This window comes from Argentina silus (genome assembly GCF_951799395.1).
Source record: "Argentina silus genome assembly, chromosome: 17".
Lineage (NCBI taxonomy): Eukaryota > Metazoa > Chordata > Actinopteri > Argentiniformes > Argentinidae > Argentina > Argentina silus.
Genome location: NC_139671.1, coordinates 2,285,568 through 2,308,773, shown reverse-complemented (window position 1 = coordinate 2,308,773; position 23,206 = coordinate 2,285,568). Strand labels below are relative to the sequence as shown.

The window sequence follows — 23,206 nt, the reverse complement described above, 5'->3', positions numbered from 1 at the left end:
CTTCTGTCTGTGAGAGGTGTACATGCCTGACACAGTCCTCTCTGTCCCTTGCAAGAAGAAGCAGCAGTCAATCTCAGTCTCTCAGCTGAGAATACGGTCTCACACGCAAACAGTCACTCTAGGACAATTGATTGACTTGAAGTTCTAATCCTTTCTATTCCAAAACATTGCAGGTAGGCTTGGTAGAGGCCAGGTCAGGTCAGGTGAGGTCAGGTGAGGTCAGGTCAGTGTAGGCCAGTTTTAGTCTGGGCAGGGCAGGGCAGGTAAGGTCAGGCTTACCTTACTGAGTATTGTGATGACATCACCCTCTTTCAGGGTCAGCTCATCCTCATTAGTGGCCTCAAAAGCGAAGGTGGCCTTGCAGTACTCTTTTACTGAGGAGGGAGAGAGAGAGACAACCAAGACATGCAGTCAATAATATTATACAGTATACACCTCACATTGTATACTCACACTCACACTCTAAATAAACACTATGACGCCATTGTCATTCACATATAGACCTCACACTCTATATCAGGGGGGTCAAAGATATGTCTCACCGGCCCGGAAATGGGAATATAGCAATTAAGTTCCACCAGATAGCATTGCTTGCATAATTTCTTTTTTATTTAATTGTTCAATCCATACCACCCCCTCACCTGATCCCAGGACACAGAAAAACAATGACGACTCCTACTTATGGTTTATTAATTTATTAATACTATTTTTAGTTCCAACCTTCAGATGCCCACAGGTCTTGAAAATTAGGCATTTGTCTGAGTTTGAGTCGGCTGCTGTAACCCAGTTATATTGATACTGTACACACCATCAATGAACCACTAATGAATGTAGTCCTCCACATAATCATCATCATATTCACCACACCTCATTTACACACACACACACGCGCACACACGCGCACACACACACGCGCACACACACACACACACACACACACACACACACACACACACACACAATGTCCCACATTAATTCCCAGTGGTATTGAACCACCATTACAATCTGACACTCATGGAGCAACTATGGTGCATCAAGTGACATGTTTCCCAACTATATAACCCCCTTTGAAACTAACTTCAATTTAGTATGGGGATCACCATATAAAACACCATAAACACAGTACTACAATCAATTTAGTATGGGGATCACCATATAAAACACCATAAACACAGTACTACAATCATGATCAGGTCAAACTCTGACACCAGAGTTGATGCCCTTGGAAAAGATTCCAAGGGCATCAAACGTAATCAGATGTAGCCGATTCAATTCACATGGTCCATTATATACTATAATACTGCACTACTAGATGACATTTGATATAAATTATTGCTTGTAATCATAAATACTTTAAACTTTGCCGTCTCTCTCTCTCTCTCTTGCTTTCTTTCTTACCTTTGCTTTTGCCGTCCCCGTCTGTTTTCAGTGAGTCTGTCGTGTTGGAATGGGCGGGCTTTGCGGCGGATGGTAATGATGACATTGGCTAAAATGAAGCAAACCACACAGATGGATTTTTACTGACATGATTGGATGCACAGCGCAATGTCCCCACAATGTTCGCCACCAATGAGAGACTTGCCATGCTTTACCGGAATGCATCAGCGGATTCACTGATTGGTCGAAACAGTGGGTTGAGTTTCATGGCTTTCGTAGAAGATCATCTTGGGCCAGTTTCCCTGGACACAGATTAAGCCTAGTCAAGAGCCTGGACTAAATAACATCTTCAATAGTAAATCTCCACTGAAGATGTATTTGAGTCTAGGATTAGGATTAATCTGTTTCCGGAAAACCAGCCCCTTAAACCCAGTGTAGGCTGTGGATATAGCCTAAAGATGATCTTAGTGCCAGTAACCTTTCTAACAACCCCTCACCCAGGTCGGCGTTAGTGAAAAACATGGCTGTCTACATGTCGGCTGCTACGGAGAGTATGACATGGGTTAGGCTGCATATGGACAAGAGCCAAAGCTTGGGATGGTTAGAGTTGACAAGCGGGGATGAGGCAAGCAACCAGGCGTTGCTGTTGAGAGACCGGCCGACAGCGGAGCTGACAGGCAGAGCCTTGAGCCATAGAAGCTTCTGGAACCGGCGGAGGACGGGAGGACGGGAGGACGGGCTGGGTTGTGATGGCAGGCTGGTGAGTGGAGTGTTCCGTAGCAGATGTGGACATAGGTAGCATCACTAGCCTAATCATGTCAGCTAACGCAGAGTGAAGCTAGCGGGATGCGTGATGTAAGGATGTTGAGAGGGTAGGAAGGGTGAGGCTGGCGCAGTATGCCATGGAAGCTGGGAGAGAGAGGGGAAGAGAGAGAGGGAGAGAGAGAGGGAGAGGGGGAGAGGGAGAGAGAAGAGCGGGAGAGGAGAGTTTCAGAGGGAGTTAGATGGCTAGAAGTCTACGAAGGCTTAGAACCCTTTGACTAAGAACACAGCTATTAGCTACTAAGAACACTGTGTCACTGTTCATGCTCGGGAAGTAAAGTCAAGTAAATTATTAAACGCTTCAAACATCAGTTTAAAGGCAAAGACCTAAAAGGTGTCATTCATTACATCTGATTCCACAAAACAAACCGCTTTGACAGACAGATTATATGAAGCCGATCAGGAGAGGCTGGTGGAGGTAGAAATCGGAGGACAGGTTTTACAACGCATCACAACGAGCCCATCCTCCGATTTCTACCTCCACCAGCCTCCCCTGAAGCAGACGCCTGAGACGCAAACGCTACTTTGTTTATACTGTAAACATACTCTGAAATATATCTCCCTCAGTCTCTGAGAGCTACGCCAGGCCAGAAATCTAGGTCACGGCCGGGGAGCCGCCACCCAAACAATCAGGGCCCAAAATAAAGGCTATTACAAGCCGAGAAGGAAGAAGGCTTGATGATGAAACCCCACCCACAACCCAACGCAGCACTCTCTGGTGTTCCCCGATGTGCGCTTGTTCACTCAGTCACATGGGTTTAAAAGCACAGGACTGGTGTAAAACATGGGCTCTTAACCCACTCAGTGCCGAGGGTGAATAAAGTCGCCCAAAATTGTCAACATTCTAGAGTTTATTGACCAAAGAAATGCACCAATTGTTTTTATTTCGTAGCCAATCCAAGTATTGTTGCTAGGTAAAAACCACCACATAAAAAAAACCTGGCACTCTAGGTCGCAAGTGTTCCGGAATTCTTTGGCAGTTAGTGATTTAAACCAATCGAACGCTCTTACATCCATATAGGGTTGTGTACAAGTTCACACTCTCAGGGAGAAGGGGCGGAGCATTCTGACGCTGAGACTGTCTCACCTGTGCCTCCGACTAAAGCAAACAGTCTCAGGGCTTTACAAAAGAACAGCTACTACTGAGAATAATACTCCATCTGACAAGTATGGGATTGTAATTAGCCTGTGTCCCTATTGATTATTTAACTGTGATATGTATATTATTCACACATCTCCCCAATAGGGGGTCTCTGGAGGGGTGACTGAGAGTCACTATAGAGGGGTTAGGAAACTATACAAGAGGTGCCTAATAATACCTACTCAGGTGTTTTAAGGACAGGTACAATCTCGTTAATGAGGTCTGTATGTCATGAAAAATATGTGTCTTATGTGTTATACGATAAAGGATGTTGAAAAATAAATCAAAAGAACAGCTACGACCTCCTGTGAGATTATCCCTTCATGCTTCTCTGCACGGCTAACAGTAGCGAAGGTTACCCAACAGGTGGGAGGGAAGGAGGGCTGAGCTACTGTGCTACTGTCAAGCATTCCAGACGTCAGGACGAGACACTTCTAGAACATCTGTGTTTTCCGCTGGCTGGATCCTCTGTGTTCTCTTAGGGGTGCGTGGTCTATTTTAGGGGAGAGTGGTTGGCGCCCAGTAGGGAGTCTGGGGGAGTCTGTGTGTGTCTGTGTGTGTGTGTGTGTCTGTGTGTGTGTGTGTGTGTGTGTGTGTGTCCGCTCTCAGGCACCAGATCCTACCCTCGTCCTAAGGTGTACTGTGATGCGCTGCGTTTGAAGTCCTTGTGGGGGAAAAGTGCAAAAGCGCACACTTAAGAAAGAGAAGAAGAGAATGTGGAGGCAGCATCAATCCTTTCCCAGCGAAGAGAAAAGAGAGAGAGAGAGAAAAGAGAGAGAGAGAGAGAGAGAAAAGAGAGAGAGAGAGAGAGAAAAGAGAGAGAGAGAGAGAGAGAAAAGAGAGAGAGAGAGAGAGAATACCTGTAGATGCTGCCTGTAATACTGTAGTATATTCCCACCAGTGGAGGCTGGTGGAGGTAGAAATCGGAGGACGGGCTCATTGTAATGCATGGAATGGGATGAGGAACGATTTCTACCTCCACCAGCCTCCACTGGTTCCCCATGTAATTTATGGAAACGTTTTGGCCACTGGAATTAGTCAGTGCTAAGTTCAGCAGTTAGCTCAGTCCAGCTCAGTCCAGCTCAGCTCAGTTCAGCTCACTCACTTTGTCTTTCTTCTCGTCCGTCTCGGTGCTGGGCAAGCGGACCTTTAGCTTCACTGAGCCCTGGCTGAAGATGTCCCCGAAGCCCACCCCCCGGATCTTCTTGGGCTGGGCGATGACTCCGTTCCCCGGGGAGGGGTGGGGGGCGGGCAGAGCTTCCTTCCCACTACCGTCTGTGGAGGAGGAAGAGGAGGAGGGGATAGGACCAATGAGATGAAAACATGTGAACACACATGCCCGCACGCATCAAACAAACACCTGTGCACACACCTGCACACACATATACACACACACATACACACCCTCAAACAGCCTCTCCCTACAACTATAATTGATCTAACCACACAAAAGACACCACATTGAGGCTAAGCCAACAAGCTGAACCCTAAGCAGGTGTGCCTGTCCTGACTTGTGTGTGTGTGTTAGTGGAGAGTCCCACCTGTGTGTGTGTGTGTTAGTGGAGAGTCCCACCTGTGTGTGTGTGTTAGTGGAGAGTCCCACCTGTGTGTGTGTGTTAGTGGAGAGTCTCACCTGTGTGTCTGTGTTAGTGGAGAGTCTCACCTGTGTGTCTGTGTTAGTGGAGAGTCTCACCTGTGTGTGTGTGTGTTAGTGGAGAGTCTCACCTGTGTGTGTGTGTGTTAGTGGAGAGTCTCACCTGTGTGTGTGTGTTAGTGGAGAGTCCCACCTGTGTGTGTGTGTTAGTGGAGAGTCTCACCTGTGTGTCTGTGTTAGTGGAGAGTCCCACCTGTGTGTGTGTGTGTGTGTGTTAGTGGAGAGTCACACCTGTGTGTCTGTGTTAGTGGAGAGTCTCACCTGTGTGTGTGTGTTAGTGGAGAGTCTCACCTGTGTGTGTGTGTTAGTGGAGAGTCCCACCTGTGTGTGTGTGTGTGTGTGTGTTAGTGGAGCTCTGGCTGGTCTCCTACCTGTCTCATCCGTGACATCGTTGGTCTCTCCATCCTCTCCTGTCTCCATCTCTTTGACGAAGTTGGACGGGAACAGTCCTGATTTGCCGTTCAAGGATCCACTCCACCAACCCTCCTCAACCTGGGGGGGGGGGGGGGGGGGGGTGAGAAACCTCTGAGAAAACCAACGCAGAAATCTACTGAAGATGAGTTAAGACGCCAGGGGAGGTAGAAATCGGAGGACGGCCTCATTGTAACGCATGGAATGGAATCAGGAAATGGTAATAAGATTTCTACTTCCGCCAGCGTCTCCTGGAAACGTCTTTCTACATTGTATTATGAAGTAGTAAAACAGTCCCCAGATTAGATTTGGATGACAATATGTTGGCCTAATTTCAGGAATGAGTTACGCAACTTAATTTGACAGATCATGGAAAATCCTTATCATGCTCTCTCCTGATAAGACTTTAACCTCTATGACTTCAACAGGACACAATCCACTCTCAACAGAACAAGAGCAATGACACGTTTAAATAAAGAGAGAGAGAGAGAGAGAGAGCGGTAACCCAACCCAGGAGAGACACAACAAGCATATGTAAATAATGAAATGTAGGGCAGTTTAGTCTTAGCATAGCTTAGCATTGTCTACCTCAACATTGATTTCAATAAATAGTTTCACTGTGTAAGGCAGCATAGCATAAGTGCAGCTTAATGCACCTCTTCACTGATGCCAATGAATACTCAGACGTGCTAGTGTAGCGTAGCTTAATGTACCTCTTCATTGATGTCAATGAATACTTTCAATGAATAGATGTAAGGTAGCATAGCATTAGTGCAGCTTAATGCACCTCTTCACTGATGTCAATGAACACTCAGACGTACTAGCGTAGCGTAGCTTAACATAATGCACCTCTCCATTGATGTCAATGAACACTCAGACGTACTAGCGTAGCGTAGCTTAACATACCTCTTCAGTGATGTCGATGGTATCTCCTATCTTCAGCTCCAGCTCATCCTCGTTCTGTGGCACGTACTCGAACAGCGCCTTGCACTGCCTCTTCCTGGGCTCTGGAAGAACAACAATGAGAGAGAAAGACAAGTTACACCAGTCTGTGATCACCAGCCCGGATCATGGTGTTAGGTGGGGGGGAGAGAGAGGGGAGGAGAGAGGGAGGGAGGGAGGGAGGGAGGGGGGGGAGGGAGGGAGAGGGAGAGAGATAGAGAGTGAGTGTGTAGTTGGTTGTTTATGGTGTGTGTGTCTGTGTGTGTGTCCTAAGCAAGTGTTTGTTTATGGTGTGTGTGTGTGTGTGTGTGTGTGTGTGTGTGTTTTATGATGTGTCTGTTTAGTGTGTGTGTGTGTGTGTCTCGGTACCCTTGTGTGCCTGTGGAGGGCAATGTGGGAAGGGCACTGGACTCAGGAAGTGGAGAACCCAACAGGCCCCTCCCACCTTACTGGACTACAGTGTTCAGCGAGGTGATCCTCTGATAGGACACGCCCGTGTAAGCACAGCTGCACCCAGACACACACAGGACTGCACTACCTGGAGGAGAGCCCTCTGGAAACACTGCACTACCACTGGAGGACAGCCCTCTGGAAACACAGCACTACCACTGGAGGACAGCCCTCTGGAAACACTGCACTACCACTGGAGGACAGCCCTCTGGAAACACTGCACTACCACTGCACTACCACTGGAGGACAGCCCTCTGGAAACACTGCACTACCACTGGAGGACAGCCCTCTGGAAACACTGCACTACCACTGGAGGAGAGCCCTCTGGAAACACTGCACTACCACAGCACTACCACTGGAGGACAGCCCTCTGGAAACACTGCACTACCACAGCACTACCACTGGAGGACAGCCCTCTGGAAACACTGCACTACCACTGGAGGAGAGCCCTCTGGAAACACTGCACTACCACAGCACTACCACTGGAGGACAGCCCTCTGGAAACACTGCACTACCACTGGAGGAGAGCCCTCTGGAAACACTGCACTACCACAGCACTACCACTGGAGGACAGCCCTCTGGAAACACTGCACTACCACTGGAGGAGAGCCCTCTGGAAACACTGCACTACCACAGCACTACCACTGGAGGACAGCCCTCTGGAAACACTGCACTACCACTGGAGGAGAGCCCTCTGGAAACACTGCACTACCACAGCACTACCACTGGAGGACAGCCCTCTGGAAACACTGCACTACCACTGGAGGAGAGCCCTCTGGAAACACTGCACTACCACTGGAGGACAGCCCTCTGGAAACACAGTCAGGAGTAGTTCCACTACACTCAGTCAGTGAGTGACTCTGCTCTCAACAGACCATCGTTCTATCATTCAGCTACATTCATGTGTGTGTGTGTGTGTGTGTGTGTATGTGTGTGTGTGTGTGTGTGTATATGTGTGTGTGTATATGTGTGTGTGTGTGTGTGTGTGTGTCTGTGTGTCTGCGTGCATATCTGTCTGTCTTTGGGGCAACACCTAGACTGTAAAACAAGGATGGTGCAAACTGGCTGGTTATGAATGTGAATCTGTTGTTCTGGTCTGCTACTGCGTGTGATTGACAGGCAGTCAGACATGCAAATAGAGCAGCAGGTGATATCCACAATCCACCTGCACACCCACACCCACACCCACACCCACATCCACACCCACATCCACACCCATTTCTAATGTAGTCTATTTTTGATACAATTTCAAAGGGCGCCCACTGACTTCCCTTCAATGTAAGCTGGGAAAAAATGTATTGAAAGCATTTCTTATTCAAATAGATACTCAGGATACTCTCTCTCTCTCACACACACAAACACTCTCACACACACAGCAATACTCTCTCTCTCACACACACACACACACACACACAGCTGACTTGCTGACTTACTCTTCTTGAAGGCGCGGGGCTGTGAGTGTGGCTGGAAGCCCCCCGCTGGGATCCCGTAGGTGCTCATCCTCTGGACCAGGTTAGCCACGTTCCCTGCACTCTTCTCTCTCCGCTGGGGCTGAGACTCATCCTTCGCTTCCTCCCTCGTTTCCTTCACCTCCTTGGGCTCTTTCCTCACCTCCTGAAACCACAAGAGGCCAAACACAAGTGTGAGGATAATGGACTCCTTCACTAGAACCAGAAGCGTGAGGCCATTCCACGGTGGTGAGGGAAAAGGCTGATTTGTTTGATCTGTGTGTGTGTGTGTGTGTGTGTGTGTGTGTGTGTGTCCATGTATGTGTGTGTGTGCGTGCATGCATGCATCCGTGTGTCTGTGTCTGTGTGTCTGTGTGTGTGTAGCTAGCTAGGCCCAACTCCTGGTTGGAGGTATAACGAGGTCTGTGACCCTGCAGGCGTCAGGGGAGTGGAGTCATCACTCTGCCAGCTCAACGCGACTCTGAGGTCACGGCGTCCGTCGTCCTGAGAGACGGCGCTGGGGCGGTAATGAATCCAGTTAACGGGGGATTCCACTTGACTGAGGGTGTGAATGAGGAAGCCCTCATGAGACCTAAACCATGTCCTTCGGTTCATAGAGAGAAGGAGGTGAGAAGCGATGACTGAATGGTAGGTTTGGGCCGGCGGAGGGTTTTACCGGAAGGACACGGTGTACGAGCTCACACCGGTGTGATTCCCGCCACGCCGCCCATACCGTTAATTTGCCGTCACAGCGAGGAGCTGAGGTTTATTACAATGAATAAGGTGGCATAGGCAGCGCAGCGTGAGGCGTGATCAGTGGCGATGTGGAACATCTTTTAGCCTGCTAAGGTAACCAGAGAGATTAAATTTGAAGAAAAACAACATTCTGAAGGTACATGGTGTGACATTGTAAAAGGTTATTACCGGTGTAGCAGGTATTTTGACGGGAATGTACAGTACCAGTCAAAAGTTTGGACACACCTTCTCATTCAATGGTTTTTCTTTATTTGTATTATTTTCCACATTGTAAATTAATATTGAAGACATCAAAACTATGAAGGAACACATATGGAATTGTGTAGTGAACAAAAAAGTGTTAAACAAACCAGAATATGTTTTATATTTTAGATTCTTCAAAGTAGCCACCTTTTGCTTTGATGACAGCTTTGCACACTCCTCAAGGTGTGTCCAAACTTTTGACTGGTCCTGTATACCGGTTTGAGAATTCTGATACCAACACAAGCCTAACTAACAGAAAAGCTGAAAAAAGACCAAACCTTTTCCTGATATGATAGGTTTCCTATTGCACTTGCAGAGTCATGTAAACCTCCTGTTTTTGTGCATCAACAGTACTGTAAGCTTCTGTGGTTCCTGCCATTTAACGACCCAGGTGGAGTCGGCCATTTTGTGAGTCCCCGCCCTTCTGAGAAATGCCCCTGTTGACACAGCCAGGCTGAGGTGAGCACCAGGAACTAAACAGCACAGACATTCCTCCTCAAGGCTAACTACACACACACACACACACACACACACACACACACACACACACACACACACACACACACGCTTCTGAGTAGACACTTATAGACTCCTCGTACACACACACACAAGCGTGCACGTACACACGCACACACACACACCTCTACTTCAAACACAGCCCTCTTCATAGTTGTTAGAAATCTCTTGATAGACTTTCTAAATGAGGGTTTGTGTTCTCCCTGAGTCTGCTCATGTTCAGACCTGTCCCCCTCCCACACTCCTCTCCCTCCCTCTCTTCACCACTTCTCCTTCTCCTCTCTCTGCTCTGCTCTCCAGTCCACTCCCCCCCCCCACCCCTCAGAAAAGCATGAGGACAGCAGCCAGCCCCCCCTCCTCCTCCTCTCCTCCTTCCCCTCTCTCCTCCTCACCCTGTTTAGGACAGCAGCCAGCCTCTCCCCTCCCCCTCACCCTTCCCCTCCCCTCCCCTCCCCTCCGCCTCTCTCAGCCAGCCTTAGGACAGCAGCCAGCCTCCCCCCACCACACCCCCCCCCCCCCCCCCCACCACTCCCCCCTCAGAACAGCAACCAGCCACTCCATTCCTCTCTCTCTCCCTCCCCCCTCCTCTCCCCTCCCCTCCCCCCTCGCCTCCCCTTCACACAGTCACTCACTGCACCGGAATCTCTGAGGAATGCTCGAAAAAGCACTCCGGAATCCCCCCTCCTTTTCTCTCTCCCTCTCCCTCTCTCTCCCTCTATTTCTCTGTCTGTCCACTCTGCAATCCACTTTACTAAACAAACAACAGCTATGGCAACCTGCACTTGGCCTTCTAAATCTCCTAGCCCTGTCCACCCTGAGTCCCAGCCCGTGGGGTTTACATGCTCCATCCACCGCGAAAGAGCACAATTTTACCACCTGTAGGTTATAAAAGAGGATTGGTTTTTCTCCCTGAAACGATCCTGTTTAAGAGGCGCAAAGTCCATCTTAGGCCTTTTAATAACGGTGCAGTGGAAATTCAGAGTCAGTCTGCATGCAGGCCTGTTGTCTGCAGAGGAGAGGGGAGGAGAGGGGAGGGGAGGGGAGGGAGGCGGATTAGAGGGGAGGAGAGGGGAGGAGGGAGAGCGGAGAGGGGAGAGGAGGACAGCAATATGTTACAGTATGTCAGTCCAGTCACGCTCACACACGAATGGGGTATGTCAAGTATTGGGCTAGGCCTTTGGCTCTATGTCCAATACAGTACTCCGTCTGTCCCATCCCTGGCAGTGGATGGACAACCAGGGGGGGTGGGTGGGTGTGTGTGTGTGTGTGTGGAGGGTAGCCTGAGACTGACCCCTCGTTCCATCCGTTTCCTGGTTCACACATGCTGACTGGGCAATTTCCACGGCGGAGGAAGGAGACAGACAGTAACGCGCTGTGTGTGTGTGTGTGTGAGTGTTAGTGTGAGTGTTAGTGTTAGTGTGAGTGTTAGTGTGAGTGTGCGTGAGTGTGTGTGTGTGTGTGTGTGAGAGTGTGTGTGAGTGTGTGTGTTGCTGACTGGCTGCTTCGCTCACACAGCTATCCCTCTCTCCTGCCAACAGATATGAGGAGCTAGCCTGGGCCTTCCTCTGCCACCAGAGCTCCAAATAACTCAACTATTTAACCCCGCAAGCAGTACATGATCTGAACAAGGGAAGGAAAAAGGGAAGGAAAAAGGGAGCAACAGGGTTGAGGGGCAACAAGTTCGGGGGGGGGAGAGAGAGAGAGAGAGAGATAGAGAGAAAGAGAGAGAAAGAGAGAGAAAGAGAGAGAGAATGGATAGAACGAGAGAGAGAAAGAAAACGAGAGAGAGAACGGTTAGAGAGAGAGAGAGAAAATGGATAGAGAGTGAGAGAGAGAATGGTCAGAGAGAGAGAGAAAGAGAGACTTAGTTCAGGACGTCAGCTTCTCCTGGGACAACCTCCAAACAATGACACTTCCTACAAGAGTGTGCTGCTCTCTGTTCACTCACAGGAGGTCACGCTGAACAAACAGCAGTAGAACAGAACAGAACAGAGTGGAATACAATAGGTCAGGGGAGGCTGCTGGAGGTAGAAATCGGAGGACGGGCTCATGTGGTAATGCATGCAATGGAATGAGGAATGGTGTGTTTGATACCGGTCCTCATTCCATTCCACAAATTACAATGAATCATAAGCACAAGTAGCAAACACAGATCTCTCTCTCTCTCTCTCTCTCTCTCTCTCGACAGGCAGCCCAGACGTGCTAATTACAGGTACCTCTCTTCAGTATCACTGAAGACACTTCAACAACAAACCCCGTCACGTTCGTTAAACAGCAGAAACAGAAACAAACAATGACATGACGGATCCCTTACCGCTGACTCCTCTGACATTTCATGTACCTTCTGGCAAACAACTGTTCCCGTCAGCCGCAGGAGCGGGTTTGAGTGAGGAAAAGACAAGAGTGTGTCCGGGAGCAAAGTGCAGTGACTGATCCTCGCTGCTGCTCCCAGGCTCCTCAGAGGATTACCTATCTGAGGAAACTCAGGCTCCTTAGCGGACCACCTATCTTGATCCTCTCAACTAAGCCAGAAGAAAGAGAAAGAGAAAGAGAGGGACAAAGAAAGAGGGGGGGAGAGAGAGAGTGAGGTTAAAGAGAGAAAGAGAAGAGAGAGGGAGGGAGGGAGACAGGGGAGTGATAGATAGAAACAGAGCACACAGAGAGAGAGAGAGAGAAAGAGAGAGAGAGAGAGAGAGACAGAGAAGAGCAATAGACAGAGAGAGAGAGAGAGAGAGAGAGAGAGAGAGAGAGAGATCTGAGCACCATAGCAACTCTATTTCATGCCACGTTACAGGGTATTGTGGGTAATGGGGCACATGCCTTCCATTGCAACAGCACATTTCATGGTGCTGTGTTAACGAGTCCCCAGCCCCACTACCTGGACTTACTACGGCCAACTACCACTGTGTGTGTGTGTGTGTGTGTGTGTGTCTGTGTGCGCCCAGCAGGTGCACTGGGATTACTGCAGCAGTTGAGGACAATACAGCAGTAATGGGATTTAGTCTCATCACTCAGATGTGAACATCAACGAAGGGATGCATATCTAATCTTGTTAAAGGTGAACTCTGCTTCCTGATCTCTTGTTTCTGCCCACAGTGAGGCTCTAGAATCTGATTGTTTCTGCCCACAGTGAGGCTCTAGAATCTGATTGTTTCTGCCCACAGTGAGGCTCTAGAATCTGATTGTTTCTGCCCACAGTGAGGCTCTAGAATCTGATTGTTTCTGGTGTGTCTGTTTATATGCATCTACAGGTGTGCATCTTTGCGGGTGTGTGTGTGTGTGTGTGTGTGTGTGTGTGTGTGTGTGTGTATGCGCATGAAAGTGTGTGATTGTTTCTGATGTATGTGTGTGTGTGTGTGTGTGTGTACATATGCGTCGGCAGGTGCACGTGTTCATTGGTGTGTGTGTGTGCGTGCGTGCATGCTCGTGAAAGTGCGTGTGTGTGTTCTCTGTTCACCTTGACAAAGTTGTCGGGGAAGAGTCCCCTCTTCCCGTTGAGGTCTCCCTCCATCCATCCCTCCTCCTCGATCCTGCGGACGTTCCTGATGATGTCACCCAGCCGGAGGGTCAGCTCATCCTCATGTTGGCCCTCGTATTCATACTCCACTACAACCTCTACTGGGGAGGGAGGGAGGGAGGGAGGGGGAGGGGGTGGGGATGGGAGAAAGATAGGGGAGGGGGTGGGAGAGAAAGAGAGAGACGTTTGCTTAATATCAATACTTGGACAAATGCCCTGTTTCTTCAATCAATATTTTCATCGTTTCAACACACCGGGGGCAGAGGTTACTTAATCTCTCATATCAGACGTGTTGCCTCACACAGATGACCAAACGCTCCCGGCGAACCGTCTGTGGGATAATTGGCTTCCGTGACCTATAGACAGAAGGGGAGCTACGCGCATGTGCAGGAAATCCTTACTGCTCTGCAACCCCACCTCCCCAAACGTACGTGAAAGACCCTCTCCGGAAGATGTCTTTTTTCCCCTTTCTTGAACTTCTTAAAAGCTTGATTAGTTTTCCTCAGATGTGACGCCCTGGCTGGTACAGATGGCTCGAGGCTAGAGGTCGCTGCATTACACTGAATAAGGTCACATCTACGGGGGAAGGCAAGGACGCTTCAATTAGCCTTGAGTTGTGTTCAGGTCTCTGACGCTCCCTGACACAGACCAGCCTAGTCTAGTAGACCAGACCACCTGACACAGACCAGCCTAGTCTAGTAGACCAGACCACCTGACACAGACCAGCCTAGTCTAGTAGACCAGACCACCATGTGACTCAACAGGCCTTCATCCACTACACTGACGTCCTCTAAGACACAGCTCCCACTTAGACAACAACAACAATGTCTGCTTTCTTCCCTTATCCAATTATGATTGATTTCTCTATTCTCTAGCCAACCACAGGAGACCAAAACAACGCCAGGGATAGGGGGGGAGATTTTGAGACACTGAAAGAGAGAAAAAGAGATTCAGAGACACTGAGAGAGAGAGAGAGAGATTCAGAGACACACAGAGAGAGAGAGAGAGAGAGAGAGAGTGTGAGAGAGAGAGAGAGAGAGAGAGAGAGAGAGAGAGAGATTCAGAGACACAGAGAGAGAGAGAGAGAGAGAGAGAGTAATTTGTTACACAAGCGACTTCCTGGCCCAACGCCATCGCGGCCTTGTCATCACCTCTCCAGCGCCCTGGGAATAGGAGCGATATCTGGCAACACAGTCACACAACTGAGACACATCTGACTGTGTGTGTGTGTGTGTGTGTGTGTGTGTGTGTGAGGGAGCAGCTGCACCAATCTCTGTTGACTGTGGTTGTTTACATAGTGATGTGGTGGGAGATAGGGAGGAAGCTGTAGCGGTCCTGTATGCTGCAGCACAGGGCAGTCTCTCAGTAGCATGGAAACAAAGGCTAGCTTCAGACAGAGGCATTGTGACTCACAACGCAGACAGAGTTCAGTCTCAATCTATTTGAGATAAGGGCCAGCTAGGACCCAAGCTAAAAACATGGTCAAAAACAAAAGGATATTTTAAAAACCATTGACGAAAATAGAATAGATTGGAGATGAAAATCTTGGAAATGGAACTGTGGAACTATAGATGAGAATGTCTACGAGAGAGCTGACTCCTCTCAGAGGCACCAAGGCTAAATCACTGAATGGTGTTTCTCCTTCCAAGACAGGGCTCCTCACTCCCACAGACGCCACGGCCACCGTCCTCTCCTGTGACCCAGTTCTGTCACCGAATGGCCCACTGTGGGGACAGCTAGCATGCTAGCATGTTAGCCAACGCGCTGCTGTGTGGTTGATGTCAAAGGCAAGGATGTAGGAGACAGGGGGACACCCCTCTGCAAGGCCGCCCTCAGGCTTGTAATTTGCTTCAATTGTAAGTTAAGATTTGTCTGTGTCTCTTTCTTAAAAGTCACTACAAAAATCAGCATTTAAAAGCTGTTTTTCCCTCAAAAATAAATAAATCTATCCCTGGAGCCCCCTCGCAAAACGTGCCCCTCCTCATGTCCAGCTGCCTCCTACGCCCTCAGGCTACGCTATTAGCATGCTAGCCAAAGCACTCCATACTGAGAGAGCAGGACACACCAGCAGTACAGCCGTGCGTCAGAACGCTAGTAGGTTAAAATGCTAACGCTGCAGCTAGGTCAGAGGCATTGGCAGAGCAGTGGCGTTGGCTAACACGTTCATATGCTAGCTAACAGTGCAGGCCACATCAGCAGAGCAGCGCTGCGGAGGAGTGATCATTACTCCGGCTGGTAGAGCAGGCCTGGCCGCTTCTATAAATATCACTACTATGTAGCCTAGCTAAAAAAAACACATTACTCAAGGCAAGGCTTGGCTTCAACACAGCCTAAACACACTGTATAGATTACACCGGGCGACACTCGAGAACAAAAGAGCAACAAATCCTAAAATCGGTGACAAATACAGTCTCACACACACACACACACACTGACATGTACAGACAGTGATGTGGGCGGACAGGCAGGCGGATACACACACACACACACACAGACAGACACACACACACACAGACACACACACAGACACACACACACACACACACACAGCGGTAGTTGGCAGAGCCTTCACCTGGGCTTTAGTGCCAGCTAGGGCACCGTTTAGCACCAAACCACACTGAGCGCCGGGCAGCCGTCCAGACACACTGCTACAAAGCCTGGCCCTGGCTCCACGGCTCCGCTCCCCTCTATGACATCATCAGAGCTGGCCCACCTCCGCACATCATCAGTGCTGGCCCTGCCAACCACGCCACACCACAGAAGAAGAAAGCCCGCCTAGGCCTGCTGGGCCTACTCCAGGGAGACGTTATCCTAGGCCTGCTGGGCCTACTCCAGGGAGACGTTATCCTAGGCCTGCTGGGCCTACTCCAGGGAGACGTTATCCTAGGCCTGCTGGGCCTACTCCAGGGAGACGTTATCCTAGGCCTGCTGGGCCTACTCCAGGGAGACGTTATCCTAGGCCTGCTGGGCCTACTCCAGGGAGACGTTATCCTAGGCCTGCTGGGCCTACTCCAGGGAGACATTATCCTAGGCCTGCTGGGCCTACTCCAGGGAGACGTTATCCTAGGCCTGCTGGGCCTACTCCAGGGAGACGTTATCCTAGGCCTGCTGGGCCTACTCCAGGGAGACGTTATCCTAGGCCTGCTGGGCCTACTCCAGGGAGACGTTATCCTAGGCCTGCTGGGCCTACTCCAGGGAGACGTTATCCTTTAATCACAGATCTCAGATCAGCTGCGCTTTAGCCAAATCTGAAACCTGGACCATTAAAGACTGGAGAGCCAGACTGGAGCCAGACTGGAGCGGGACCAGGGCCTTGGATGGGATGGGGAGAGACTGCCAAAAAAGATCCCTGGGCGCCTTTTCTCAGGCAGAGATCCAGGGAGACACTCAGGCTGCGGTCCATGTCTCTGCCCTGTTCTGCCCAAATTGGATCGGTTAAAAGGGTCCAGTACGTCGATTTTAGCTATAAAAACGGTGCTAAATGGCCATGATGGAACCGGTAGCTATCACACGATGAAGAAGGTTCTGGGAAGAGTGCTGTATTAGTCCAAACAAAGCGTTTTCCGATTCTTCTCAAATCTGGTGGTGTCGGGTAGGACCCCGGCCTTCACGCTTCGTTTGTTTACAAGGCACATGTATGGCGCTATTAGAAAACGTAGCCTGCGCACGTTTTTAACATGTTCAGCGTGGCCAACGGGGGCAGCGGCACGCAAAAATACACGCTAGACCTTTAAAGCAGAGGCTACAGGAAATGTCCGCTGTGACTTCCGTCATTTAAACTCTACGAGGAGGAGTGGAGGAGGGCTCACTTCAAGGAGGGCACACTTCAAGGAGGGCACACTTCAAGGAGAAGGTCAGGGTGGAGAATCTTAACACATCTTCACAGTGAGAGATCAATCCTCACTGAGTACAGCCGAGGCCTATTCGTGATTTGAAAAACGAATACAAAATTGATCACAGAGAACAAACCCTAACCCTAAATAAACAATTGATCACCTAAAAAGGCTTTGCCTCGGGCCTGGTTCCCCGGGACAGTCTGACAACTTCTCAGACGCGAGCGCCCGCGCCTTAATGACCCTCCTGGCCGGACGCCACACACTCCCCCGGCGCCCATCACAGATAAGCACACACACACACACAGACACACACAGACACACACACACACACACAGACACACTGAAATTAACGTAGGCTAATCTGCCTAAGTGCTACGCTCACCACAACATAATTTGTGGAGGGCCACCGCCGTCATGGCCGGAGGCCGGAGTAGCCGTAACTTCTGTCCGTGTAACTACAGGAAGAGATACCGTCTGCCACGGTAAACAACGCAACACATGGAAGAGCAGGCAGACCGCTAGCCTCCGCTAACGCCCCGCTGAGCAATCTCAATGCAGAAACCTGCTAACCGTGAAAAGTGGTGCTAACTGTGAAAGGAGATTTATCACAGAGGGACAAAAGATGCTTTATTCCTCAGTGTATACACGCACACACACACACACACACACACGGACACAAGGACACACACAAACACAGGGACAGACAGACACACACACACACACACACACACACACACACAGACAGGGGCGCATATGCACACACAGACAGACACTCACACTCACTTCTCAGTGTCCAAAGGAGATACAGTAAAAGCATCCAAATCATCCCCGTTTGGTGTTGGACTGTCCTGGTTTGACTCGGCCCGGCTCCCTGCCCTGCCCTGCTCCCTGCCCTGCCCGGGGTGATGTTGATCTGTGAAATACCACTGCTGAGAAGCAGACAAAGGCCCTCTTGGTTTCTCCTCAGAGGAAATGCCTCCCTAAACGTCCTACAGCACACAGGTGGTTAGTGCTGCTGTAAGCCTGCTAGGCCTGAGGGAAAAATAACTATTTTAGTCTCCACCGCCAGCCCGGGGACGTCTAAATGCTGGTATTGAGACGCCGGGTTGACCAGGGAAGCAAGCGAGTGAAATTTCCAAGAAGGAAAAGACAAGGCTGAAAAACTGTCAGTGAAGCACAAGAACTACACCTAATTCCTACCTGTTAAAAGAGGCATAGGCCGATGAGTTTCATATAGACACACACACACACACACACACACACACACACACACACACACACACACACACACACACACACACACACAGACAGACAGACAGACAGACACACACACAGACACACACACAGACACACACACGGCTGGATTCAAAGCACATGCTCTCAGCAGGAGAGGTCCAGGCGGGCGGGGTGCTCCTGGAACAAACTGGGTCCTGTGATTAAACAGGTCAATAAAATAACAACACCTCGGCAGCAGGAAAAACAGAGGGGAGAGGATTAAACACACACACACACACACACACACACACACACACACAACCTGCCTGCCAACCCACACACACACACACACCTGCCAGCCCAACCGCCTCCATATACACACACACACACACACACACACACACAACAAAACAACTATGAAACAAAACAAAGATGAACACAACAATCAATACTCTACTAGGACACGACCCCTGCTGCTGGCAACACTCAGTAATAAGCAGAGTGGCCCATGCTCAGACAGGCAGGCTGGGGGGGGTGGGGGGGGTGGGGGAGCTCCAGCCCAGTCCTAGTCAGTACCCCCCCCCCCCCCCCTCCCTAAGGCAGTGCCAGTCCCTCTGACTAACTGACTCCCAGTGCTCCAGGCCTGGACCTACTGTAGCTTGGCAGAGAGCAATGAAGCGCTCACACACACACACACACACGATCTGATTTACCAGTCACTGGACTAGACAGACTAGGCAGCCATCCTTTACATTCATCTGTGGTGCACGTGTCCATACAGTGTCATGCTAGTGTGTGTGTGTGTGTGTGTGTGTGTGTGTGTGTGTGTATGGAGGGGGTTGGGTTGGCAGGCAGGTCGCCTGTGTGTGAGAGACTGTGTGTACGAGACTGTCTGAGTGTAAGTGTGTGTGTGTGTGTGTGTGTCTGCGCATTCATGTGATACTATGGATCTGGGTCACTGGGACTGCAGGTCTGACGTTGCCCTGGCCTACATCACGGGAGGCATGTGTACACCCTGCATACGGCGGGATGTATGCTACCACAGTAACCATGACGTCACAATCCACTCTGATAACAACACAGCAGTTCTAAGTTCCGTGACACAACAAACAAACACATGTTATGTATTCACTGTCAGTGGGGTGGGGGGCTTCATTGCTAGAGTGGGCAATCAAAAATGTGTCTGTAGACATGAACAGGGACGGAGACCAGCGACTCTGAGCGTGGCCCTCGGGGCCCGGACACTAATGACTGTTGTGTCAACTGGCTGAAGAGCGGCGTGAGTCACACGCAGCTGAGACGGGGGGGGGGGGGGGGGTGAAGGCTGAGACGGGGGGGGGGGGGGGGGGGGTGAAGACTGAGACGCACGGCCTTCGCAAACCAGCCGTTTGCGACCACAAGCTTGCTGCACTGTCACTGAGTTGTGAACCAATGCGTCTTCCTTCCTCTCTGTTAGACCTACAGTCCATACGCACATACAGTTAGTACCACAAACCCAAAATGAACCCCTGGTCCCCAGGTTCTTGTAGATCTGGTCCCCAGGTTCTGGTAGATCTGGTCCCCAGGTTCTTGTAGATCTGGTCCCCAGGTTCTGGTAGATCTGGTCCCCAGGTTCTGGTAGATCTGGTCCCCAGGTTCTTGTAGATCTGGTCCCCAGGTTCTTGTAGATCTGGTCCCCAGGTTCTGGTAGATCTGGTCCCCAGGTTCTGGTAGATCTGGTCCCCAGGTTCTTGTAGATCTGGTCCCCAGGTTCTTGTACATCTGGTCCCCAGGTTCTTGTACATCTGGTCCCCAGGTTCTTGTACATCTGGTCCCCAGGTTCTTGTAGATCTGGTCCCCAGGTTCTTGTACATCTGTACATGGTTCCTCATTCCGTGCACACGTGCTCGGTACCGATCCTCATTCCGTTCCACGCATAACCATCAGCCCGTCCTCCGATTTCTACCTCCGCCAGCCTCCCCTGTTGTAGATATGAGAGAACTGGACAGGACCAGCCACACAGCAAACATCTAAACATCCCACCTGGCCTATCAGTGGACCAGCATCCCAGCTGGCCTATCAGTGGACCAAAATCCCACCTGGCCTATCAGTGGACCAGCATCCCACCTGGCCTATCAGTGGACCAGCATCCCAGCTGGCCTATCAGAGGACCAACATCCCAGCTGGCCTATCAGTGGACCAGATGGGGGCCGACAACCAATGCTTCCACCTATCCAATCATCTGAGATCTAAACAAGAGCCCAGAGGCCAGGTAGAGGCTAGGGGTCGATTCGGGGTCAGGGGTTCCGGTGGAGCCTAGCCTAGATGGCACTGGTCTCTCTGATGGAAAGTCGATCATGTAGCGCGGGCCAGTAAAATGGCGCCTAAGGAAGACGGGGCCAGACTGTTAAAGCAGAGAGAGCTTTCATGTCGGGGGGAGTTAACGAGGGCCATCTCTGCTGCCTGACTGTGTCATTAACAGACCATCGCTGCCGGTCTGTAATCAGCCCCAACTCTCTCTCGCTCAGGCTCAGGGGAGGAGACAGGCAGGCGACACACACTTACTCTCACACACACGTGGGAACGTGCACACACACACACACACACACACACACACACACACACACACACACACACACACACTCTCCAAGGCCCCTCCACAAGGGCATAGGAACTGGGTCTCATCACAAACAAACTGACTTAGTTGAAAGTGGTAGCTGAAGTGAAAAGCCGCTGAAGGGACCCGTCCCAAAAAGTGACAGAATCAGCACACAAGACAACACGATGTACGTGTTTGTATCCCCCCTTGGTCTAGGTTGGACAAACGGACAGAGAACCAAAAACAAAAAAACTGGGGGGAAAAAAGAAACACACTAGAAACTTCAGTATAGTGCAAACAACAACTGTAAGTCAAGCCCAGAGTGTTCTGTTCTACAAGGTCATCAAACAGGACTCTGTTATTCTCATCTGGAGCAGGAAATGAGAGGGGGGGAAAAGCTCCAACTGCACCGAGAGCATTCCAAGACTAGGCCACTGCTCTCGACAGCACTGTTAGTACTCCGGAGGTAATGGTGCCCAGGCTTAAGAGCGGCCGCATTGGCACATACAGGGCGGGAGAGCATAACAGGTAGGGTTAGGCCTAGGCTATGTAACACGTAAGGCACGCGCACACACACACACACACACCCGTACAAGCATGCTGTGTGTACACACACACACACACACACACACAAGCATGCTGTGTGTACACACACACACACACCCGTACAAACATGCTGCGTGTACACACACACACACACACACACACACACACGCTGTGTGTACACACACACACACCCGTACAAACATGCTGCGTGTACACACACACATACACACTCACCCGTACAAGCATGCGTGCGTGCATGCACACACACACACACACACACACACACACACACACACACACACACACACACACACACACACACACACACACACACTTTTGGCAGCACAGACGGTCACAGTGTGGCACAACAACACCTCAGGGAGAGGCTGCAGAAATTCCTCACATATTTGTTGCCAGAGAGAGACGATCAAAAGCTTGGAGGTTCATTTCACACACCCAGCATTTTAGAAGGCAGGCCTCTGGCTATCAACTCCCCTGCCACTGGGGTTAGGTGTCACTCTTACTCTCCACTCTACTCAATAACCACCTGTATCTGTATCTCTCCCTCTCATTCCCTCTCCCTCTCATTCCCTCTCCCTCTCATTCCCTCTCTCTTCCGCTTTTCTGTCTCTCCATCCCTCTGTCTGTCCATGCCCGGGGATCTAGCCTATAAGATGTTTTTAGTGGTATTAGGAGGAGGATACAGGCTAGGCTGGGCCTGGATAATGCAGTTAATCGAACAATGAGGGAATTGGGGGTGAGTAATCCAGGACAGAGCAGGGTCACTGATGCACACTGCGGGCAAGTGACAGGACATGACACGACATGCAATTTCACATTCATTCAGTTGATTTCCAGGGACAAGACAGTCCGCCCCAGGGCAGAATGTTGAGCTGCCCTGCAGCTCTGATTGAGAAGCCACTCCTTGTAACAGAACTGTCAACTGAGTTCTACCCGGCAGGGGAGTCTAGGAGACTCAGGCATTCTACACAGCAGAAGTCTAGGAGACTCAGGCATTCTACACAGCAGAAGTCTAGAAGACTCAGGCATTCTACACAGCAGAATTCTAGAAGACTCTGGTGTTCTACACAGCAGAATTCTAAAACTGGTGTTCTACCAGAATTCTAGAAGACTCAAGCATAGGCCCAAGCCATGGGCTCAGACTTCAATCGCAAGAGAAGAGAGACGTGTGTCCCCCCCCCTCCCTCCCAACACAAACCCCTCCAATTCCAAGGTGTCCACCAGAATCACTGCGATCATGGAAAAAAACAACCCGGCTGTCCCCGCCAGGAGCTAAAAGGCCCTGTGAAAACACATTAGGGCTGAAACTATGCAACAGCCCTGGGGTCGCCGGGTCAACGCCCACTAAGCCCATAAGAGGTGCATTCTACATGTACATCATAAAGCTTTCTAGGACATATTTTTGGATCCACGTCCACATCTCTATGGGGCTACTGGTGATCCAGACGAAGATCCTCTCACACTCGGTGGCCTTGAATAAACGTTGACATCTTAACCCAGGCTTAGGCTAATGCTCCTATCAATTGGCTAACACTGGATGCCGTTTCAATAGACTAATCCACAGTTTCATTAGACTGTAACACTCAAGCTGTGATGCCTCTTTCCAATTCAAGAAAATTATTTATATACTATAATATAATACATACATATATGTGTGTGTGTGTGTATGTGTGTGTGTGTGTGTGTGTGTCTGCATACCTCAACCATGCCCAGTCTTGCTGCTCTGTCACAGA

At 50.2% G+C, this 23,206-nt stretch overlaps 1 protein-coding gene across 2 annotated transcripts in view; it reads right to left on the bottom strand.

The window, feature by feature from the left end:
* Window positions 1-23,206, bottom strand: part of cd2ap (CD2-associated protein) — a 45,730-nt gene that overhangs the window by 20,415 nt on the left and 2,109 nt on the right. The window contains exons 2-8 of one of the 2 annotated variants that reach the window (XM_083689301.1): window positions 13,218-13,378; window positions 8,231-8,411; window positions 6,312-6,412; window positions 5,366-5,486; window positions 4,446-4,615; window positions 1,399-1,486; window positions 280-374 (exon numbers count right to left, since the gene is read on the bottom strand). In XM_083689301.1, coding sequence (XP_083545427.1) covers window positions 280-374; window positions 1,399-1,486; window positions 4,446-4,615; window positions 5,366-5,486; window positions 6,312-6,412; window positions 8,231-8,411; window positions 13,218-13,378 — 917 coding nt within the window. The remainder of the gene's footprint in view (window positions 1-279; window positions 375-1,398; window positions 1,487-4,445; window positions 4,616-5,365; window positions 5,487-6,311; window positions 6,413-8,230; window positions 8,412-13,217; window positions 13,379-23,206) is intronic. The other variant, XM_083689302.1, reaches the window with a different exon arrangement.